This window comes from Heloderma suspectum, chromosome 3, assembly GCF_057233095.1.
Source record: "Heloderma suspectum isolate Gila_16-S chromosome 3, 16-S_ref, whole genome shotgun sequence".
NCBI lineage: Eukaryota > Metazoa > Chordata > Lepidosauria > Squamata > Helodermatidae > Heloderma > Heloderma suspectum.
In genome coordinates this window covers 238538624-238558408 of record NC_139460.1, presented here as the reverse complement: position 1 = coordinate 238558408, position 19785 = coordinate 238538624, and the positions used below count along the sequence as shown (strand labels likewise).

The 19785-nt window shown below is 43.1% G+C and overlaps 1 protein-coding gene across 7 annotated transcripts in view; it reads left to right on the top strand.

Annotated features, from left to right (window-relative positions):
- The window catches only part of LHPP (phospholysine phosphohistidine inorganic pyrophosphate phosphatase), a 265744-nt gene that overhangs the window by 57656 nt on the left and 188303 nt on the right, over positions 1 to 19785 (top strand). For 6 of the 7 annotated variants that reach the window (XR_014788783.1, XR_014788784.1, XM_084841524.1 and 3 more), the window contains exon 6: positions 18003 to 18094. Coding sequence is in view for 5 of the 7 variants with exons in the window: in XM_084841524.1 (XP_084697650.1) it covers positions 18003 to 18094 (92 nt within the window). In the remaining 2 variants the exon portion in view is untranslated. Of the gene's footprint in view, positions 1 to 16531; positions 16789 to 18002; positions 18095 to 19785 lie in introns of those variants that run through there. The other variant, XM_084841527.1, reaches the window with a different exon arrangement.

Here is a 19785-nt window from a genome sequence, read left to right as displayed (position 1 = left end):
TGAAGAGCGCTATCATATCTCCCCTCAGTCTTTTCTTCTCAAGGCTAAACATGCCCAGTTCTTGCAGTCTCTTTTCATAGGGCTTTGTTTCCAGTCCCCTGACCATCTTTGTTGCTCTCCTCTGAACCCTCTCCAGTTTGTCTGCATCCTTCTTAAAGTGTGGTGCCCAGAACTGGACACAGTACTCCAGATGAGGCCTAACCAGTGCTGAGTAGAGGGGAACTATTACTTCCCGGGATTTGGAAGCTATGCTTCTGTTAATGCAGCACAAAATAGCATTTGTCTTTTTTGCAACCACATCACCTTGTTGGCTCATATTCAGCTTGTGATCGACAACGATTTCAAGATTTTTCTCACTTGTAGTCTTGTTGAGCCAGGTATCCCCCATCTTGTAACTAGGCATTTGGTTTCTTTTTCCTAGGTGGAGAACTTGACATTTATCTCTATTAAATTTCATTCTGTTTTCTCCCAGCACTCCAGCCTATCAAGATCTTGTTGATATTTTGTTTCTGTCTTCCAAGGTATTAGCTATCCCACCCAATTTTGTGTCATCTGCAAATTTGATCAGCATTCCCTGCACCCCCTCCTCCAAGTCATAAATAAAAATGTTGAAGAGCACTGGGCCCAGGACTGAACCCTGTGGTTCCCCGCTCGTTACCTCTTCCTAGTTTGAGAAGATTCCATTGATAAGCAGTCTTTGAGTCCAATTCTGTAGCCAACTGTGGATCCACCGGATCGTTGTTTCACCTAGCCCACTTTGAGCTCATTTGCTCATCATGATATCATGGGGCACTTTGTCGAAAGATTTGCTGAAGTCAAGGTATATGATGTCTACAGCATTCCCATAGTCCACAAGGGAGGTTACTTGATCAAAAAATGAGGTCAGTTTCGTCTGGCAGGACTTGTTCTTGATAAATCCATGTTGGCTTGGAGTAATCACTGCATTGTTTTCAAGGTGCTTTCAGATGGATTGCTTTATCATCTGCTCCAGAATTTTCCCAGGGATTGATGTCAGACTGACTGGTCTGTAGTTCCCAGGTTCCTCCTTTTTGTCCTTTTTGAAGATAGGGACAACATTAGCCCTCCTCCAGTCATCTGGCACTTCCCCCGTCCTCCATGATGTCTCAAAAAAATCAAAATAATTTTTCTTCTGATCTTTAAAATATCACAAAGATAATAGTGGTTCTGAGAGTTCTTTTGCCAGTTCCTTTATTACTCTAGGGTGCAGTTCATCTGGCCCTAGAGATTTGAACTCATTCAAAGTAATTAGGTGTTCCTTGACCATATGCCTATTGATCTCAAGCTGCAGTCCTGCCCCTTCAGCCTGTACTTCGCCTTTGCCAGGGGGCTCATAGATCCTCTTTTGGGAGAAGACTGAGCCAAAGTAGGAATTGAGCGCCTCTGCCTTTTCTTTGTCATCTGTTATCATTTTGCCATCCTTATTTAATAGCTGAACCACCATTTCTTTCCTCTGTCCTTTGCTATGCATGTAGCTGAAGATAGCCTTTTTGTTGCTTTTAGCATCCCTTGCTAACCTCTGCTCGTTCTCAGTTTAGCCTTCCTGATGCCATCCCCGCCATTCTGTGCTACCTGCCTGTACTCTTGCATTGTTGCTTGGCCTTCTTAGTACTTCCTATATGTGTCCTTTTTTATTTGTTTGTTTGTTTGTTTATTTATTTATCGCATTTATGTTGTTGTTGTTGTTCAGTCGTTCAGTCGTGTCCGACTCTTCGTGACCCCATGGACCATAGCACGCCAGGCCTTCCTGTCCTGTGCTCTCTCCCGGAGCGTGCTCAAGTTCATATTCATTGCATCCGTGATGCTATCTAGCCATCTCATCCTCTGCCGTCCCCTTCTCCTTTTGCCTTCAGTCTTTCCCAGCATCAGGGTCTTTTCCAGGGAGTTTTCTCTTCGCATTTGGTGGCCAAAATATTGGAGCTTCAGCTTCATTATCTGTCCTTCCAATGAGCAGTCAGGGTTGATTTCCTTTAGGATGGACTGATTTGACCTCCTTGCAGTCCAGGTGACTCGTAAGAGTCTTCTCCAGCACCACAGTTCGAAAGCATCAATTCTTCGGCGCTCAGCCTTCCTTATAGTCCAGCTCTCACAGCCATACATTACTACTGGGAAAACCATAGCTTTGATTAGACGGACCTTTGTCGGCAAGGTGATGTCTCTGCTTCTTACTATGCTGTCTAGGTTTGCCATAGCTTTCCTCCCAAGGAGCAAGTGTCTTTTAATTTCATGGCTACAGTCACCATCTGCGGTGATCTTGGAGCCCAAGAAAGTAAAATCTGTCACTGCTTCCATTTCTTCCCCTTCTATATGCCAGGAAGTGATAGGGCCAGATGACATGATCTTAGTTTTTTTAATGTTGAGTTTCAAACCAGCTTTTGCACTCTCCTCTTTCACCCTCAACAAGAGGCTCTTTAGATCCTCTTCGCTTTCTGCCATTAGGGTGGTATCGTCTGCATATCGGAGGTTGTTGATAATTCTCCCGGCAATCTTAATTCCGACCTCTGATTCATCCAACCCGGCATTTCTCATGATGTACTCTGCATATAAGTTAAATAAGCAGGGTGACAATATGCAGCCTTGTCGTACTCCTTTCCCAGTTTTGAACCAATCGGTTGTTCTATGTCCAGTTCTTACTGTTGCTTCTTGACCCTCGTACAGGTTTCTCAGGAGACAGGTCAGGTGGTCTGGTACTCCCATCACTTTAAGAATTTGCCACAGTTTGTTGTGATCCACACAATCAAAGGCTTTAGCGTAGTCAATGAAGCAGAAATTGACGTTTTTCTGGAATTCTCTTGCTTTCTCCATGATGCAGCGAATGTTGGCGATTTGATCTCTAGTTCCTCTGCCTCTTCGAAACCCAGCTTGTACTTCCGGTAGTTCTCGGTTCGCATACTGCTGAAGCCTAGCTTGTAGGATTTTGAGCATCACCTTGCTGGCATGTGAAATTAGCGCAATTGTGCGGTAGTTTGAACACTCTTTGGCATTGCCCTTCTTTGGAATTGGAATGTAAACTGACCTTTTCCAGTCTTGTGGCCACTGTTGAGTGTTCCAGATTTGTTGGCATATTGAGTGCAGCACTTTAACAGCATCATCTTTTAGGATTTTAAATAGCTCAGCTGGGAGACTGTCATCTCCGCTAGCTTTGTTGTTACTAATGCTTCCTAAGGCCCACTTGACTTCACTCTCGAGGATGTCCGGCTCAAGTTCAGTGACCGCACTATCATGGCTATCAGGGACATTCAGATCTTTCCTGTATAGTTCTTCTGTGTATTCTTGCCACCTCTTCTTAATCTCATCTGCTTCTGTTAGGTCCCTGCCTTCTTTGTCCTTTATCATGCCCGTCTTTGCACAAAACGTACCCTTGAGATCTCCAATTTTCTTGAAGAGATCTCTAGTCTTTCCCATTCTGTTGTTTTCCTCGATTTCTTTGCATTGTTCATTTAAGAAGGCCTTCTTGTCTCTCCTTGCTATTCTCTGGAACTCTGCATTCAGTTGGGTATATCTTCCCCTTTCTCCCTTGCTTTTCGCTTCCCTTCTTTCGTGAGCTACTTGTAAAGCCTCATCAGACAGCCACTTGGCTTTCTTGCATTTCTTTTTCTTTGGGACGGATTTCGTTGCTGCCTCCTGAACAATGTTACGGACCTCCATCCATAGTTCCTCAGGCACTATGTCTATCAGGTCTAATCCCTGAAATCTATTCCTCACCTCCACTGTATATTCATCAGGGATATGATTTAGGTCATACCTGAACGGTTTAGTGGTTTTCCCGACGTTCTTCAATTTAAGCCGAAATTTTGCAAGAAGCAGCTCATGATCTGAGCCACAGTCAGCTCCAGGTCTTGTTTTTACTGACTGTATGGAGCTTCTCCATCTTTGGCTGCAAAGGACATAATCAATCTGATTTCGATATTGACCATCTGGTGACGTCCATGTGTAGAGTCGCCTCTTGTGCTGTTGGAAAAGAGTGTTTGCTATGATCAGTGTATTCTCTTGGCAAAACTCTATTAGCCTTTGTCCTGCTTCATTTTGTACACCAAGGCCATGCCTGCCTGTTATCCCGGTGATTTCTTGACTTCCTACTTTAGCATTCCAATCCCCTATGATGAAGAGGACATCTTTTTTTGGTGTTAGTTCTAGAAGGTGTTGTAGGTCTTCATAGAACCGATCAACCTCAGCTTCTTCGGCCTCAGTGGTTGGGGCATAGACTTGAATTACTGTGATGTTGAATGGTTTGCCTTGGATTCGTACTGAGATCATTCTATCGTTTTTAAGATTGTACTCCAGTACTGCTTTTCCCACCCTTTTGTTGACTATGAGTGCTACTCCATTTCTTCTAAGGGATTCTTGCCCACAATAGTAGATATGATGGTCACCTGAATTAAATTCGCCCATGCATGTCCATTTTAGTTCGCTGATTCCCAAGATGTCGATGTTCAATCTTGCCATCTCCTGTTTGACCACCTCCAGCTTACCTTGATTCATTGATCTGACATTCCAGGTTCCTAAACAATATTGTTCTTTACAGCATCGGATTTTCTTTTCACCGCCAGACACATCCACAGCTGAGTGTCCTTTCGGGTTTGGCCCAGCCGCTTCACTCTTTCTGGCGCTACTTGGAAATACCCTCTGCTCTTCCCCAGTAGCATATTGGACACCTTCCGACCTGAGGGGCTCATCTTCCGGCGTCATATCTTTTAGCCTTGTGATACGTTCCATGGGGTTTTCTTGGCAAGAATACTGGAGTGGGTTGCCATTTCCTTCTCCAGTGGACCACATTTTGTCAGAACTCTCTGCCATGACCTGTCCGTCTTGGGTGGCCCTGCACGGCATAGCTTATGGCTTCACTGAGTTACGCAAGCCCCTTCGCCACAACAAGGCAGTGATCCATGAAGGGGAATATATCGCATTTATATCCCACCTTTTTTCCTCTTGCAAGGAACCCAAGGCGGCTTACATGATCCTCCTTCTCTCCATTTTATCCTCACAACAACCCTGTGAGGTAGGTGGGGCTGAGAGTCTATGACTGGCCCAAAGTCACCCAGTGAGCTTCCATGGCTGAGTGGGGACTAGAACCCGGATCACCCGGCTCTCAGCCCAACAGTCTCACCACTACACCACACTGGCTTTTGTGTTTTCAGGTCATCTCTAAGCTTTTTATGAAGCCACATTGGCTTCTTCTGTTGTCTTCCACCGTTTCTTCTTCTTGTTGGAATTGTTTGTAATTGTGCCTTGAGAATTTCCTTTTTTAAAAGCTCCCACCCATCTTGGACTCCTTTTCTCGTTAGAGTCGCTTGCCATGGGACCTTACTGATCATTGTTCTGAGTTTATTAAAATCAGCTTTCCTAAATTTCAGGGTACGCATTTGACTACACTCGGCTTTTGCTTCCCTTAGAACCAAGAACTCAAGTATAACATGGTCACTTTCCCCTAGAGTTCTCGTAACTGCTACTTTATCCACTAAGTCATCTCTGCTGGTTAGGATCAAGTCAAGGATAGCCAATCCTCTAGTTCCTTCCCCTACTTTCTGTAGGAGGAAGTTATCTGCCACACAAGTCAGGAATTCCCTGGAGGGGCCATGTTTTGCAGAATTCATCTCCCACCAAATATCAGGGAAATTGAAGTCCCCCATTACTACTACATCATGCTTCCTTGAAACATTGGCTATTTGCTTTTCAGAAGTTTCATCCTCCTCTTTCCTTGACTGGAGAAGTTTCATCCTCGTCTTCTTGATTGGGTAGCTGGTAGTAGACTCCAACCACCAGTTTCCTTTTATTCTTTGCTCCATTTATTTTGATCCAGATGCTCTCGATGGGGCTGCCAAGCTCATCCTCCTGTATTTCTGTGCAGAGATATGTATTTTTCACATGTAGTGCATCTCCACTTCCCTTTCTGTTCCTCCTGTTCTTTTTGAACAAGTTATATCCTTCAATTGCTGTATTCCAGTCATGAGAGTCATCCCACCACATCTCAGTTACACCTATCAGGTCATAATTTCTCTCTTGTATTAAGAGTTCAAGTTCGTTCTGTTTGTTATACTCTGGGCATTAGTATATAGACATCAAAGACCATGTGCTTTGTAGTCTGGCTTTCTTCCTACATGTTTGTGAAGACTATTATTGGGCGCTATTAGAGCTGTTTTCTCCGTTGCGGTGCATGAGCCTTCATCCACTGTTACCCCAACTTTACGTCTCCCTTTCCCGTAGGATTCAGTTTAAAGCCCTTCTAATGAATTTCTTCATGCTGTGGCCAAACACATTCTTCCCAGCCTTTATGAGGTGCAACCCATCCCTTGCCCATCTTCCAGGAAGTATAGCCCGTGGTCCCAGAATCCAGATCTCTCACGCCAGCACCACCTTCGTGGCCAGTCGTTCACCCGGAGTATTTTTCTTTCCCTTTCTATCCCTCTTCTAACTACTGGAAGGGTGGATGAGAAAATTATCTGGGCCCCAGAGTTCTTGAGTTTCCTTCCCAAAGCTTCAAAGTCTGTGGTGATTTCTTCGTAGCTCTGCTTGGCGGTATAATTTGTTCCCTCCTCACTCCCCACCATCTTCTAGGCCCCCAGGATCCTCCCTGGGTTGCAGCCACTCACTTCCGGGGTCCAGAGGCATTTTTGGAAATAAAGATGCCACTGGAGGCCAGCCCTTAATTTTGGAGCTTGTCAGCCTTATAAGTTAAGGAAAACTTAATTTATTAAAAAAAAAGTAAAAAATCAGGACGGCAGAGAGCCTGTTGGGTGCCAAGAGAGGTGTCTACAGGCATATTGTGTCTACAGGCACTACATTGGAGACCCCAGTGTTGGGCAGTCAACCTAGGATCTGCCTGGTATGGTAGATAGTTCATACTTCTTACCCTGAGACAACCCTTTTCATAACAATCCTCAGGCAAAGAACCCTTGCCTTGAATGTGGCAGAGAATTCTAGAGTACATTCTGAGGCTCCCTCTAAGTTCATGCCAGGTGCTGATGAAGGTGGTTGGGTCTAGTTGTCATTTTGTGTGAATCAAGAGTACATCCTGGAATGTGCCTGATACTTCCCTGTGACTGAACGTTGCAGAGAAATATCAGTAATGGTGGATGTGTCTTTAGCAGTCTTTCAGCCATTGCCTATCTTCCTATAAGCTTCTGCCAGCTTCTGTTGAAAACCATTTCAAAATCATTGGCCTAGTGTTAAGGCTGTGCCTGTGTTGAAAAGAGAGATATCAAAATCTGCCTGCATCTTTTGAATAGCTGTAAAATAATTCATCCTGTTCTATTTGTTCTTTTGTATTCTTATTTCTCTTAATATAATACAAGTTGCTCTTTTTATACAGGAAGTATTGGTATAAATTCATTTCTCTTGGCCTAAGGGGCCACTTATACATAGCATTTTACCTACAGGGGGAAAACTCAATGTAGGGGGGAAATGTAAATATGGAAGCAGCTTCCAAATCTGTGGGCAGACTCTTATATTTTTCACACCTGACATTGTGAAATCTCCCCCCCCCCACCTCTGATTTATCTGTCACACATGAAACAAATTCAGGTGATCTCTTAAGAATAAGCCTTAGAACATTTCTGCACCAGGCTAAAATCCCACAACTTTACCAGGGCTTTCTGCTTCCATTTTAAATGCAGGATCATGACAGGCTCCCTTTACACATGCTTCTTCCCCCTCCTTTCCCCCCTTATCTACATGTTCTGTGTTTCATTATACAGCCACTAGATGGCGCTGTAGTCTAGCACCCCTTTTTGTAGGATTTCCTCTTTTTATGACGAACGCAATACGCTGTAATTTGATAGCTCATTATCTCCGATCTTAAAAAAAATGGGATAAAGGTCATTTAGCACAGGAGATTCCCTAGAGATTGATGATGTCATGTAAAGGACCCACAAACTTCCTTGAGTAACCAATCTCCACAGCAGGATAAAAGCCCTATGTGGAGAAGCCCTTAATAATTGTCATTTGGGAGAAATAGCTGGCAGTTCTGTTTGGTACATGGAGCTGTCCATTTACATATGTTAGGTTCGTTGCGTATGTTAGTCTCTGCCTGGGATAATAAAATAACTGCTAATGTGATGACTTTCGTCTCATAAAAATGTTCAGGTCCATTTATGTATTGCACTTAAATATAACATTAACTGCATCATTAAATCACTGTAAATCCCCCATCTGTGCTTTATAAAACGTATTGCAGTCTTCTGCTGTCCTCATTTTGCCACCACAACATCTTAAATTGTCTCACTGCGGTGAAACTAGACAGTGGCTAAAGTCTGAATTTTTTGGAGTTGCTTTAATCAATGAAGTTATCACCAGTCATTTCCCTCGATAACTGCTTTGTAAAGAGAGCCTGACTTTGCTTGCCACAGCTGAGATGTTTTCAACCTGCTCTTGGAATAGAAGGTATTCCCTCATGTCCAATTTTCAGTTTAACCTTTCCTCAGTAGCCTAGAAAAAAACAGTTTGCTGGTATTACTTTAATAGATAGGAAATTTAAACCTCTTAGAAGTAACCAGCTCCTTCTTATGATTCAGTAATATGACAAAGAATAACACATCTTTAACGGTTACCGAAATAGCCTAATTCATATGTTTTAAGGCCGTTGTAACAGTGGGTGATTTTTACTGCATTAAGATAAAACCTAAATAATGTTAAGGTTCCAGTAGTTTAATGCCATCATAAAAAAGGTCTATCCATAGCCAATTGTCCTGTTCTAATGGGAGTTACAGTGGGTCACACAAGAGTGCATAAACTACTGGTAGTTGCAAATTCCTGATTCTGATAACGCGAAATACAGGTATGAAATGGTGCATAAGAATGCATCTCTTGAACCAGTGGTTACACAAGGCAACTTTCCCACCTTTTCTCAATGTCAGTGTACTACACTAAAAGCAAGAATGTCATTTGCCTAGTCAGCGCCCCCTGCTTGTCACAGTGCATCCTGGGTATTCTTGAAAACAGAACCAATCAACCATGTGTCACCTGTTGAACCCTGGGAGCATGGATAGCTGGTTTCCTTCTCCTTACTGAGCAGGAGTGCGGCATGCAAATTACTAGCATGAGGGTTGACTAGCAAGCAAGGGCAAGTAAATATCGCTCTGTTCCTGATCCTCTGCTCCTCCCTCAGCAGGCGGTGTAACCATCCTGTTTTACTTCTCAATTGTCTCTGATAACAAAAATAATGTCTAAGGAGCACATCGTTACCTCTAGGTATCTTACCAGGGGCAATATTTATTGAAAGCATGAGAAACCACCAAAGATAGCACCAGGGTCAGGCCAAAACATTTGGCTGCCTGAGGTAGATCAGCAATGGTGCCCCCACCACCACAAGGTCAAAGTGTATAGTACTCAATGCCAGTCAAGTTATTTTGGCACCAGAGGCAGAAAATCTCACAAGCACCTTTCCCCCTCCCTAGCAGTAAAAATACAATAATAATACATTAATAATTAACGATTTGTGCCCTTTCATGGCACCAAACATCTGTTTCCTGAGGCAGCTGCCTCACTCTGCCTAATAGTAGGGCTCAATAGAACACAAGAAGAGACATGTTGAATCTGTTCACACAGTGGCCAACCAGCAGTGTGTGTGAAGAAGTACTTCCATTTATCTGTCTTGAATCTCCCACATTCAGCTACATGGGATGAGCCTGGGTTCTAGTATTATGGGAGAGGAAGAAAAACATATCCGTATTTACTTTCTCCACACTATGCATAATTTTGTACACCTGTATCATGTGCCTGAGGAAACTATGGACGGAGGTCCGTAACATTGTTCAGGAGGCAGCAACGAAATCCATCCCAAAGAAAAAGAAATGCAAGAAAGCCAAGTGGCTGTCTGATGAGGCTTTACAAGTAGCTGAGGAAAGAAGGGAAGCGAAAAGCAAGGGAGATCGGGGAAGATATATCCAACTGAATGCAGAGTTCCAGAGAATAGCAAGGAGAGACAAGAAGGCCTTCTTAAATGAACAATGCAAAGAAATCGAGGAAAACAACAGAATGGGAAAGACTAGAGATCTCTTCAAGAAAATTGGAGACCTCAAGGGAACGTTTTGTGCAAAGACGGGCATGATAAAGGACAAAGAAGGCAGGGACCTAACAGAAGCAGATGAGATTAAGAAGAGGTGGAAAGAATACACAGAGGAACTATCCAGGAAAGATCTGAATGTCCCTGATAGCCATGATAGTGTGGTCACTGAACTTGAGCCGGACATCCTCGAGAGTGAAGTCAAGTGGGCCTTAGGAAGCATTAGTAACAACAAAGCTAGTGGAGATGACAGTATTCCAGCTGAGCTATTTAAAATCCTAAAAGATGATGCTGTTCAAGTGCTGCATTCAATATGCCAACAAATTTGGAACACTCAGCAGTGGCCACAAGACTGGAAAAGGTCAGTTTACATTCCAATTCCAAAGAAGGGCAACGCCAAAGAGTGTTCAAACTACCGCACCATTGCGCTAATTTCACATGCCAGCAAGGTGATGCTCAAAATCATACAAGCTAGGCTTCAGCAGTATGCGAACCGAGAACTACCGGAAGTACAAGCTGGGTTTCGAAGAGGCAGAGGAACTAGAGATCAAATCACCAACATTCGCTGCATCATGGAGAAAGCAAGAGAATTCCAGAAAAACGTCTATTTCTGCTTCATTGACTATGCTAAAGCCTTTGATTGTGTGGATCACAACAAACTGTGGCAAATTCTGAAAGAGATGGGAGTACCAGACCATCTTACCTGTCTCCTGAGAAACCTGTACGAGGGTCAAGAAGCAACAGTAAGAACTGGACATGGAACAACCGATTGGTTCAAAATTGGGAAAGGAAGACGACAAGGCTGCATATTGTCGTCCTGCTTATTTAACTTATATGCAGAGTACATCATGAGAAATGCCGGGTTGGATGAATCAGAGGTCGGAATTAAGATTGCTGGGAGAATTATCAACAACCTCAGATACGCAGACAATACCACCCTAATGGCAGAAAGCGAAGAGGATCTCAAGAGCCTCTTGTTGAGGGTGAAAGAGGAGAGTGCAAAAGCTGGTTTGAAACTCAACATTAAAAAAACTAAGATCGTGGCATCTGGCCCTATCACTTCCTGGCATATAGAAGGGGAAGAAATGGAAGCAGTGACAGATTTTACTTTCTTGGGCTCCAAGATCACCGCAGACGGTGACTGTAGCCATGAAATTAAAAGACGCTTACTCCTTGGGAGGAAAGCTATGGCCAACCTAGACAGCATAGTAAGAAGCAGAGACATCACCTTGCCAACCAAGGTCTGTCTAATCAAAGCTATGGTTTTCCCAGTAGTAATGTATGGCTGTGAGAGCTGGACTATAAGGAAGGCTGAGCGCCGAAGAATTGATGCTTTCGAACTGTGGTGCTGGAGAAGACTCTTATGAGTCCCCTGGACTGCAAGGAGGTCAAATCAGTCCATCCTAAAGGAAATCAACCCTGAGTGCTCATTGGAAGGAGAGATACTGAAGCTGAAGCTCAACTATTTTGGCCACCTAATGCGAAGAGAAAACTCTCTGGAAAAGACCCTGATGCTGGGAAAGACTGAAGGCAAAAGGAGAAAGGGACGGCAGAGGATGAGATGGCTAGATAGCATCACCAGATGCAATGAATATGAACTTGAGCACACTCCGGGAGAGAGCGCAGGACAGGAAGGCCTGGTGTGCTATGGTCCATGGGGTCACGAAGAGTCGGACACGACTGAACGACTGAACAACAACAACAATCGTGTCCTTGTATTCACCTTCTTTTTACAAGCTAAACAGTCCCGGACTGTTTTGTAGGAAAGGTGCTGAACTCTTGGATGGATTACATAGGAAGCTGCTTGATACCAAGTCAGACCCATCTAGCTCATGCTGGCTACCTGCATAGGCTGGTAGTGGCTCTCCAGGTTTTTAAATAGGAGTCTTTGCCAGCCTGCTTCGAGGTGCCAGGGATTGAGTCTGAGACCTTTTTAAGGCCAAACCCATGCTATACTACTGAGCTACGGCTCCTCCCTTGCTGAGCTCAATGCTAGTGTAGCTGCGGATCCACCGAGTACATTGACCAAGTCAATTTCTCAGCCTAATCTTTGCCAGGTGGATATAAGATTCATGTAGACACACAGATAAGCAGAAGTATTACAGAGCAAAGAGTGAAGAGGGGAAAACAATATTTTATACTTGACCTGCGGCCACCACCTACTCTCCATATGACTCCTATAAATATTGATACCTATAACAGACGCACACTACTTCTTAACCATTCAGGTGACCAAGTCTTAAAGTGTGCTGTCATGTTGGGCTAGGAAGGACATGGGAAACCAAGGTTGACAACTTGGTAATCAAGCTCACTCTGTGATGATGCATGTCCCTGTCTTCCATCATGGAATTGTTGTGAGGACAAAATGCTAGTCTGAGCTCCTTGGCAAAATCTTGGAATAGAAATGTAAGAAATACATTATAATTAAAAATAATTAAACTATATTGCATCACAGTCTATTCATAGAAGGAGGAGGGATGCATTGATCCTTAGTGTGCTCAGCCCCCAAATAATGCCGTAGCCACTGAACCATTGCCTTGCGAAACAGGAGGTGCTCCTGAAACATCCATAATTTTGCTTGGGACCTATGGTATGTTGACATAAGGAATTTTATGGAAGGAAGATATCCTTTCCCCTCATTATTCAGGAGCCCCTGCTGACCTTCTGGGAAGGCTTGGGGTGAGTGGGTTTGGAGGTAGCTACAGGGATGAGAAGACAGAAACCTCTCCTTCCATGAACTTCATTAAGTTAGCTTATCCTAGGATTGAAATCTCCATGTATAGGCAGGTTATGTGATCTGAAGGGCATGTGTTGCAGTTTTGCTGCTGAAACTAAGTGGCCCTGGCCCTGTAAGCAACCTGGATGGCTGACTGCCTGGAAACTATATGGAAGCTGCTCTGAGAAGGATTATATATTAAATGTTATTTTATTTTTTTAAAATTAGTGCATTTTAGTCTGTGTTTTATAGGTTTCGTGAGTATACTCTTCATTTAAAACAGAAAACATAATATTATATTTTATAGAAGCCTTTGTTCCTGAATGTTGATTACTGACAATAATTTATTTAACCCTTTTAAGTGTATAATGTGCCTTACAGTTGCTACTATGTTTATCACTGCTAAATTTAAGGAAGGGGGTGCCTCCATGAGTGATATACTCCGAGCTGGCCGCGTTTCGAGGTCGTTAGGGATACATGATGTTGTGGCCATCCAGCAGCCACCCCAGTCCTTATCAGGGAAAAACTGGATTTCCCGAGACTGCTTAAAGTCTGATTCTTTTCCTTAAGTTGGGTTCTCCATGGTATAGTTGTTGTGTGCCCCAACCCCCACATTTACCTCGGGTATGCTAGCCCTGTCCAGGGGTGTGCCTTTCACCCTGACTCCAGTCAAGGGGTATTTCCTGTGTGTTTCCCATCCCTGTGCTTCCCAACACAAACCAATTAGTGTCTACTCAGAAGTAACTCCCATTGTGGTCAATGAGGCGTGTCCCCTGAATGCGGACTTCAGAATTTACAGAGATCCCCCTCAATCGAAATAGAAAATTTTAAAGCATTAATTCCCTAAAGGCTGTAAAGCCCTTTCCCAAAGCTGCGATTCTCCATTGTTTGGTTTATTCCCTTTCTAAGTAACTAATTCACACCTTTGTTCTTGCACAGCATTGGGTTAGAAAGGGGGCTGGTTTCCCATCTCTTTGTTTCCCCTCTTTTCCCAGCACAAACATGTGTGTCTACTGGGAACTAACTCCCATTGTGCTCAGTGAGGCTTGTTCCTGAAATGTGTACTCCTGAAGTTACTGAGATTCCCATGAATCGAAAGAACACATTTAGAGAGCCTTAACGTCAAAGCTTCAATGCTTCAATTGATCACAGCAGGGCAGTGAGAACACTGTGTTCCTATAATGATTGTTGCTATAAGCAAGTAATTAATGCAGGTGTGGGGGGGGAGAGAGAAAGAGAGTGATTTCTGTGGATACAGGGGAGGAAAACTCCCAGGTTTTTATCAAAGGAGAAGGGGGGGGGAGCCTGGAGGGGGGAGCCTCTCTTATTGCTTGAGCAGCTCCTGCCCGTTAGATGACATTCATTCCAAACCCTTACTCCCACCTGGAAGTATGTTCTTTGAAGCAACTTTTACTGGTGCAAGACACTTGCTCGTGGAGCCCAGCACACACCAAAGCCGGCTCCTTGAAAAATCTGGATAAGCCACAATTGGCTTCTCCTTCCATCTCCTTCCATTGAGGTTAGGCTGAGGGAGCATGCCTTGTTCAAGGTGAGAACTAAGGTTCATGCCTACATAGGGTTTTGAACTCTTTGCTCTGGCCACTGAATCATATTGGTCCACATTTCTTGGGTCTGTTACATATATTCATCTCATGTTCCCAAAAATTTGTATTCTGATACTGTTTTTCCTCAGTCTATTTGAATATATGAGGGTAAACCGATCACAAGAAAATGAGGATATGTGTACAGCAATTCTATAACAGCTACTATCTCAAGGAACATGCCTATGGGTTTGGCTGCAATCTTATACACACTTAGCTGAGAGTAAGTCCCATTGAAATCAATGGGACTTACTTTTAGTAGATACATATACAATTGCATTGTGTGCGTTTTGTGTGTGACACATCTCTTGAACCTTCATTGTAATTTTGTTCACAATGGTTGGTGTTTCTTGCGGTGTGCAACACATTCTAACTCTCTTAATGGGAATTTTAGTTAATTTTTAAAATATTTCCACATACTAATTAGACAAAACAACAGTTTTCCCTGTGTAAAATGTGAGGACAAACTGGAGATCTTTTAATTCTGGCCTTCAGTGAGCGTGTGACCTTTCAGTTTTATCTTTCTCTCTCTCTCTCCCTCCCGTTCTCCCCCTCCTTACTATATTGCAGTCAGAGAGGAAGTTAAACCTAGGTTTGACAGGTAGAGTTTTTTATTTCCCTTGACAGTGCACCTCTTGACCTCTATCTTCTTGCCAATGATTTTTTAAATCCTAAATGATTTGGGAATAATTGCTCCTCCTTTAGTGATTATTGCCCTTCACCGATAGTAAATCTGTGAAATCCCAGGGGCTTGGAGTACATTTTTGTATGCGTATGCCACAAGCTGGCCTGGATAGGCACTGCTGCTCATGTGCAGCTGTACTTTCAATGTGGATGGTCTCCTTGCATGAAAACTTCTGTATAGACAGAATGAAATACTTCACCAGTAATCAAGCGTCCCAGTTAATTGCAGCGCAAGGTAATGTTAGAACCTGGACTTACTGGTCTTATGAGGAGGGTGGGAAGGAATGCTCTTTAGATGGCCCTGTGTGTTACTTCAGTTGTGAAGCACACAACAAACATTTCTCCCCCCCCACTTTAAAGTGGCTCCTACATTCCTGATACATTAGAACAAAAAACAACACTCTTTGCCAGTCCTGAGTTTAAAAGGAATTCTCTGAGCATGTGCAGGTTTGCATTTTAAACTCACTTATTTAATAGCAGCACCGTGACCCAGTTCACATGACATGACGGCCTACCATGGCTTAATTTAGCTACAGGGATCGCCATGTCCTGCCAGGCTCCCTTTTTGCTTGGTGTCTGCAGGCACCCCTGCCTGCTGTGGGTTGCCGTTTCGTGCGAATTCGGCGTCATGGGTCGTAGACAACCTTCAGATAATGCTAAAACATGCAGTGGGTTATTTGAGGGTTGTCTACCCCCTCAAACAACCCACGATGCCAGGTTCACACAACACAGCAAGATACAAATGCGCCACTGTTTGCATATTCAAAATGGCAGCTGGTGCACTCCACTAAGCCCTGCAGGGAGATTAACCTATAGTGGCTTAGTGTTACATGTGAACAGCCCCAATGACTACAGGAATAAAATGGAGTTTGCTTCTGCATCTGCCACTCACTGGGTGATCATTTGGGGGTCCTTGAGCTGTGGGGCCTTGGACTTTGCCCCTAGCTGCACCACTCCTTTTAATATCACTTTGTGGCGTCTCTCCATTCTGCAAACGTCTTCCTCAGAGCTCTTTTAAACTATAGGAAACTGCTTTTCTTTAAATGTCTGATAGCAAACAAAAAAGCCGCTCCTGTTCCTGTGAAACAGAACTAGGTGCTGATCCTGCTAAGCCCATCCAGCAGGTCAGACAATTAAAAATGCTTCCAGAATTCATTCAGTTTGAAACTTTCATATTGGGGCTACAATGGGATTTGAACACTCAAACATTAACCCAGATTTCCTACTTACACAACAGAATCATGCAGCTTCCTATGGAATCTGTGTAAAATCTGTAGTGAAGATGTTGGCTCCCCCTGCTACATAATTACCCTGATACCCCCTACTAGCAAGAAACAATGATAAAAATAGAATTGTGTGATGATAAGCTCCCCAATCCCCAACTGAACACGAAAGATACATTCAGGGATCGGGAATGCTCCTGCAGTCAATGCAGAAGGCATCATGAGGCAGTTGCATCGGATCTGAATTTACTGAATCCATCTGCTAATCAGATGCGGTGCTTGTCCACAGCTTGGAGCCTTTAGCGGCATGCAACACCTTGTTTTATGCGATCGGAGCTGGAATCAGAGCCACTGTCCCGAATGCTTTCATAAATGCCGAAGTATATCCAGTCTTTGATCCCTTGCCATAAGAGGTATACTTGTGTTGCAACAGTAGTTGCATTTATGTGATTTATTTTGAAAAAACATGCCTGCTCGAATATTCTTAAATATTCTTAAATTCACGGATAGCAAGTGATGCAATGCACTCTGATTATGACAGAGCATGAGAGCAAGTCATGAGACCTGGTGTACTAAAGTAAAATCCCATTTTGTATTATTGGGATGCAGGGGTTGGAAAACCCCAAGTATTTAAATATAATATTTGTGTAAAGAGTTCTAATTGTTTTCTCAGCTTCCTATTGGGCCTAATTCCAGAAAATTTGATAGTGGCTCCTAAAAATTTGAAATATTTTTTCTCTGTCCTTTTATGTTTTGTAGGAGCCAACATGCTTAGCGATTAGTGCTTAATCTGTCACATCAGCTATTGTGATGGCATACTGCCACAACCCTTTTTGATATGGTAGTAATGTGAGCAGACCTGGAAGACACATATGCTGAAGGCATTGTGCTCATCACAGAGCCAGCAGGTGGCTTATGTCATAGCATGACAGACCTGCCTGCTTTGTGTCACACATGTTGCTGCTGTAGCTATGTTCCACCTACAGCTATACATAACTTTCAGAGTAGGGTGACACGTTCAGCTTTGTCTTTAGCATAAACTGGAACAAAGTTTGCTAAAGTTGAATACTTGACTTGAATAGTAAATCTGATCAGAGAAAAATGTTAGCAGACTTTTTGATGGTCTTTGCAAAATCTAGGGTAACTCTTTTTCCTGTTAATATTTTATAATATTTTAAGACCAATAACAGGAGCAATTGACAGACAAAGACATTGCCAGTCATAATAAATTTTCTATTATTCCAAACCCCAATGCTCCAAATCTGTAACCAACTCCACAATAGGCAATTAATTGGTGCTTGTTGGGTAGTGAACAATTAGGCAGTTCTCTGTTAGATAGTGATGGAAAGCATGTAGCACTATGAGGGAAACTGGATCTTGGCTGATAGGAAGGGGGAGGGGGAATATAGTACAATAAACTATGAAATGTAACTACTTAGTGTTTGAAAGAAACAATGGGAACTTCTTGAAATGTCAGCATAACCCATTGCATTGCATCTAAAAGATGTTGACTTGTCTGATGGCTTTCAAATTGCCTGGATGTTTATTGCTTGGCTGCATTGCCCTCATAGGTGGAGGCTGAATTATATTCAAGGTGGGCTGACTTTTAATCAATACGGTGACAATATTATCTTGTTTAATTTGTATGATGGCTGTATTAAACATCAAATCGAGCAGTTTATTATGTCAAGGAAGATGAAGGAGGACAGGAATCAAATGCACTTGACACCACTTCTGTCTGTATTTCATTGCTGTGACAGGCCATCATGATTGGGGATGATATTGTTAATGACGTAGGAGGTGCCCAGCAATGCGGGATGAGAGCTCTACAAGTACGGACTGGAAAGTACAGGTCAGTGCCCTTTAAATAGCAAAACAGGATAAAACTGTGGGTTGTGATTTGTTTTCTCTGCCTTCATCCCCTGCCTTTTCCTTCATGACTCTGTAGTATGGCTATAATGCATGGATTTATTATGGGAAAATAATTTCTTTCATTTTGTGAAATGCAGTTTTGGAATGCACTGTATAGCAGACCTTATTTGGGATTAGAGCTCAGCTTGTGCAAAGTCCACATTTTTCCCATCAAGCCATGTGTCCTCTTAATGTTTTAAGACACAAACATATGAAGACAAAGTCTCTTGTTTGGCAAGATATTAGAACGTTCATTTGAAATGAATGGCTTGGGCATCCCTTCCCACTGGCTGATTCTGTCCTGCAAATGCCCCTTCCATATTTGTCTGGCAAGACAGGGTTGAGAACCTTCAGTTTTTCTCCCAATGTGTTGTTCTGCCCTAAGCTGCCAGTTGAAACCCAGATTCCACAGCTCTGAAAGCAAGACTCTGCAGTTCAGGTGTGAACTGAGTAATTCAAATTACAAATGTCATGCAGATACTTAGTAATTTTTAAAAATAAAGTTTGATGTGAGCTTCATTTTCCTCAGAAATGATAACAGTTTATCCAAGACAACCTTTGGCTCCCCCTTAGTCCTTGTTCCCTACCAATCCAGCCTCACTAAAATATTTTCTATGAAAACACAAATAACAGAGCAAAATTCTGAGTCTGTTCTTGAGTCACACTGGTTGTTTCTGTATGGAGCCCACCCATATCATTGCACTAATGAAGCCATAACATTGGATTTGGATTTGGTGAAAAATCTGAGAGAAGCCTCAAATTGTGGTAGATTCCTCCTTTCCCACAAGGTATCCATGAATTGAAAAGCATACCAAGCTGTACTATCAATTGTACCCTACACTTTGGAATACTGCTAGCTCCCTTTCAGGGCTCATGGAGCCATCCCTGCCCTGGCTTTCCAAGCAAGCAGAAAAGGAAACTGAGAACCACTCCACATGATACCTTTCTGCATTCTTTGTCCAGAGCTTTAGTGCTAATTTTGGGCCCATAACAGCTATGGAAAGCATTGTAGCTCAGTGTCGGAGCTCATGCTTTGCTTGCAGAAGGTCCCAGGTTCAAGTCTCTGGCATTTCCAGGGAGGGCTGGGTAAGACCCCTGTCTGAAACCCTGGAGAGCTGCTGCCAGTCACTGTAGACCAGGGTAGATCTGGTTCTGCTGGAAGCTCTCTGGGTGATTGAAGTAGATTGGTAAGGATTTCTGATTCTTTAACTATAGCAGCAACAAAACTCCTGGCATCAGAATTATTTAATTCTAAGTCTTTTGCATTAGTGTCTAGTAGGTAGATCTTGAGGTTCTAGTAAAAAAAAATTAAGCCACCTTGGGTTCCTTGCAAGAGGAAAAAAGGCGGGATATAAATGCAATAAACAAACAAACAAAACACGTAGATCCTGAAAGCCTGAAATCAGCCCACCCCTGGTGTAGACGATGTTGAGCTAGATGTACCAGTTGTCTGACTTAGTGTAAGGCAGCTTCTTATGTTCCAAAATGCAGGAAATCTCCCACTGAAAAAAGCAGGTACTTTTTCTTTTTGGAGACTGCCCCTCCCATGCCATGAAGCTGGGCAGTTCTGCTTGTATGGCTGCAGCAGAGCCCATAATTGCCCCTCTGGACTGTAGGAAGCTAAAGTAATAT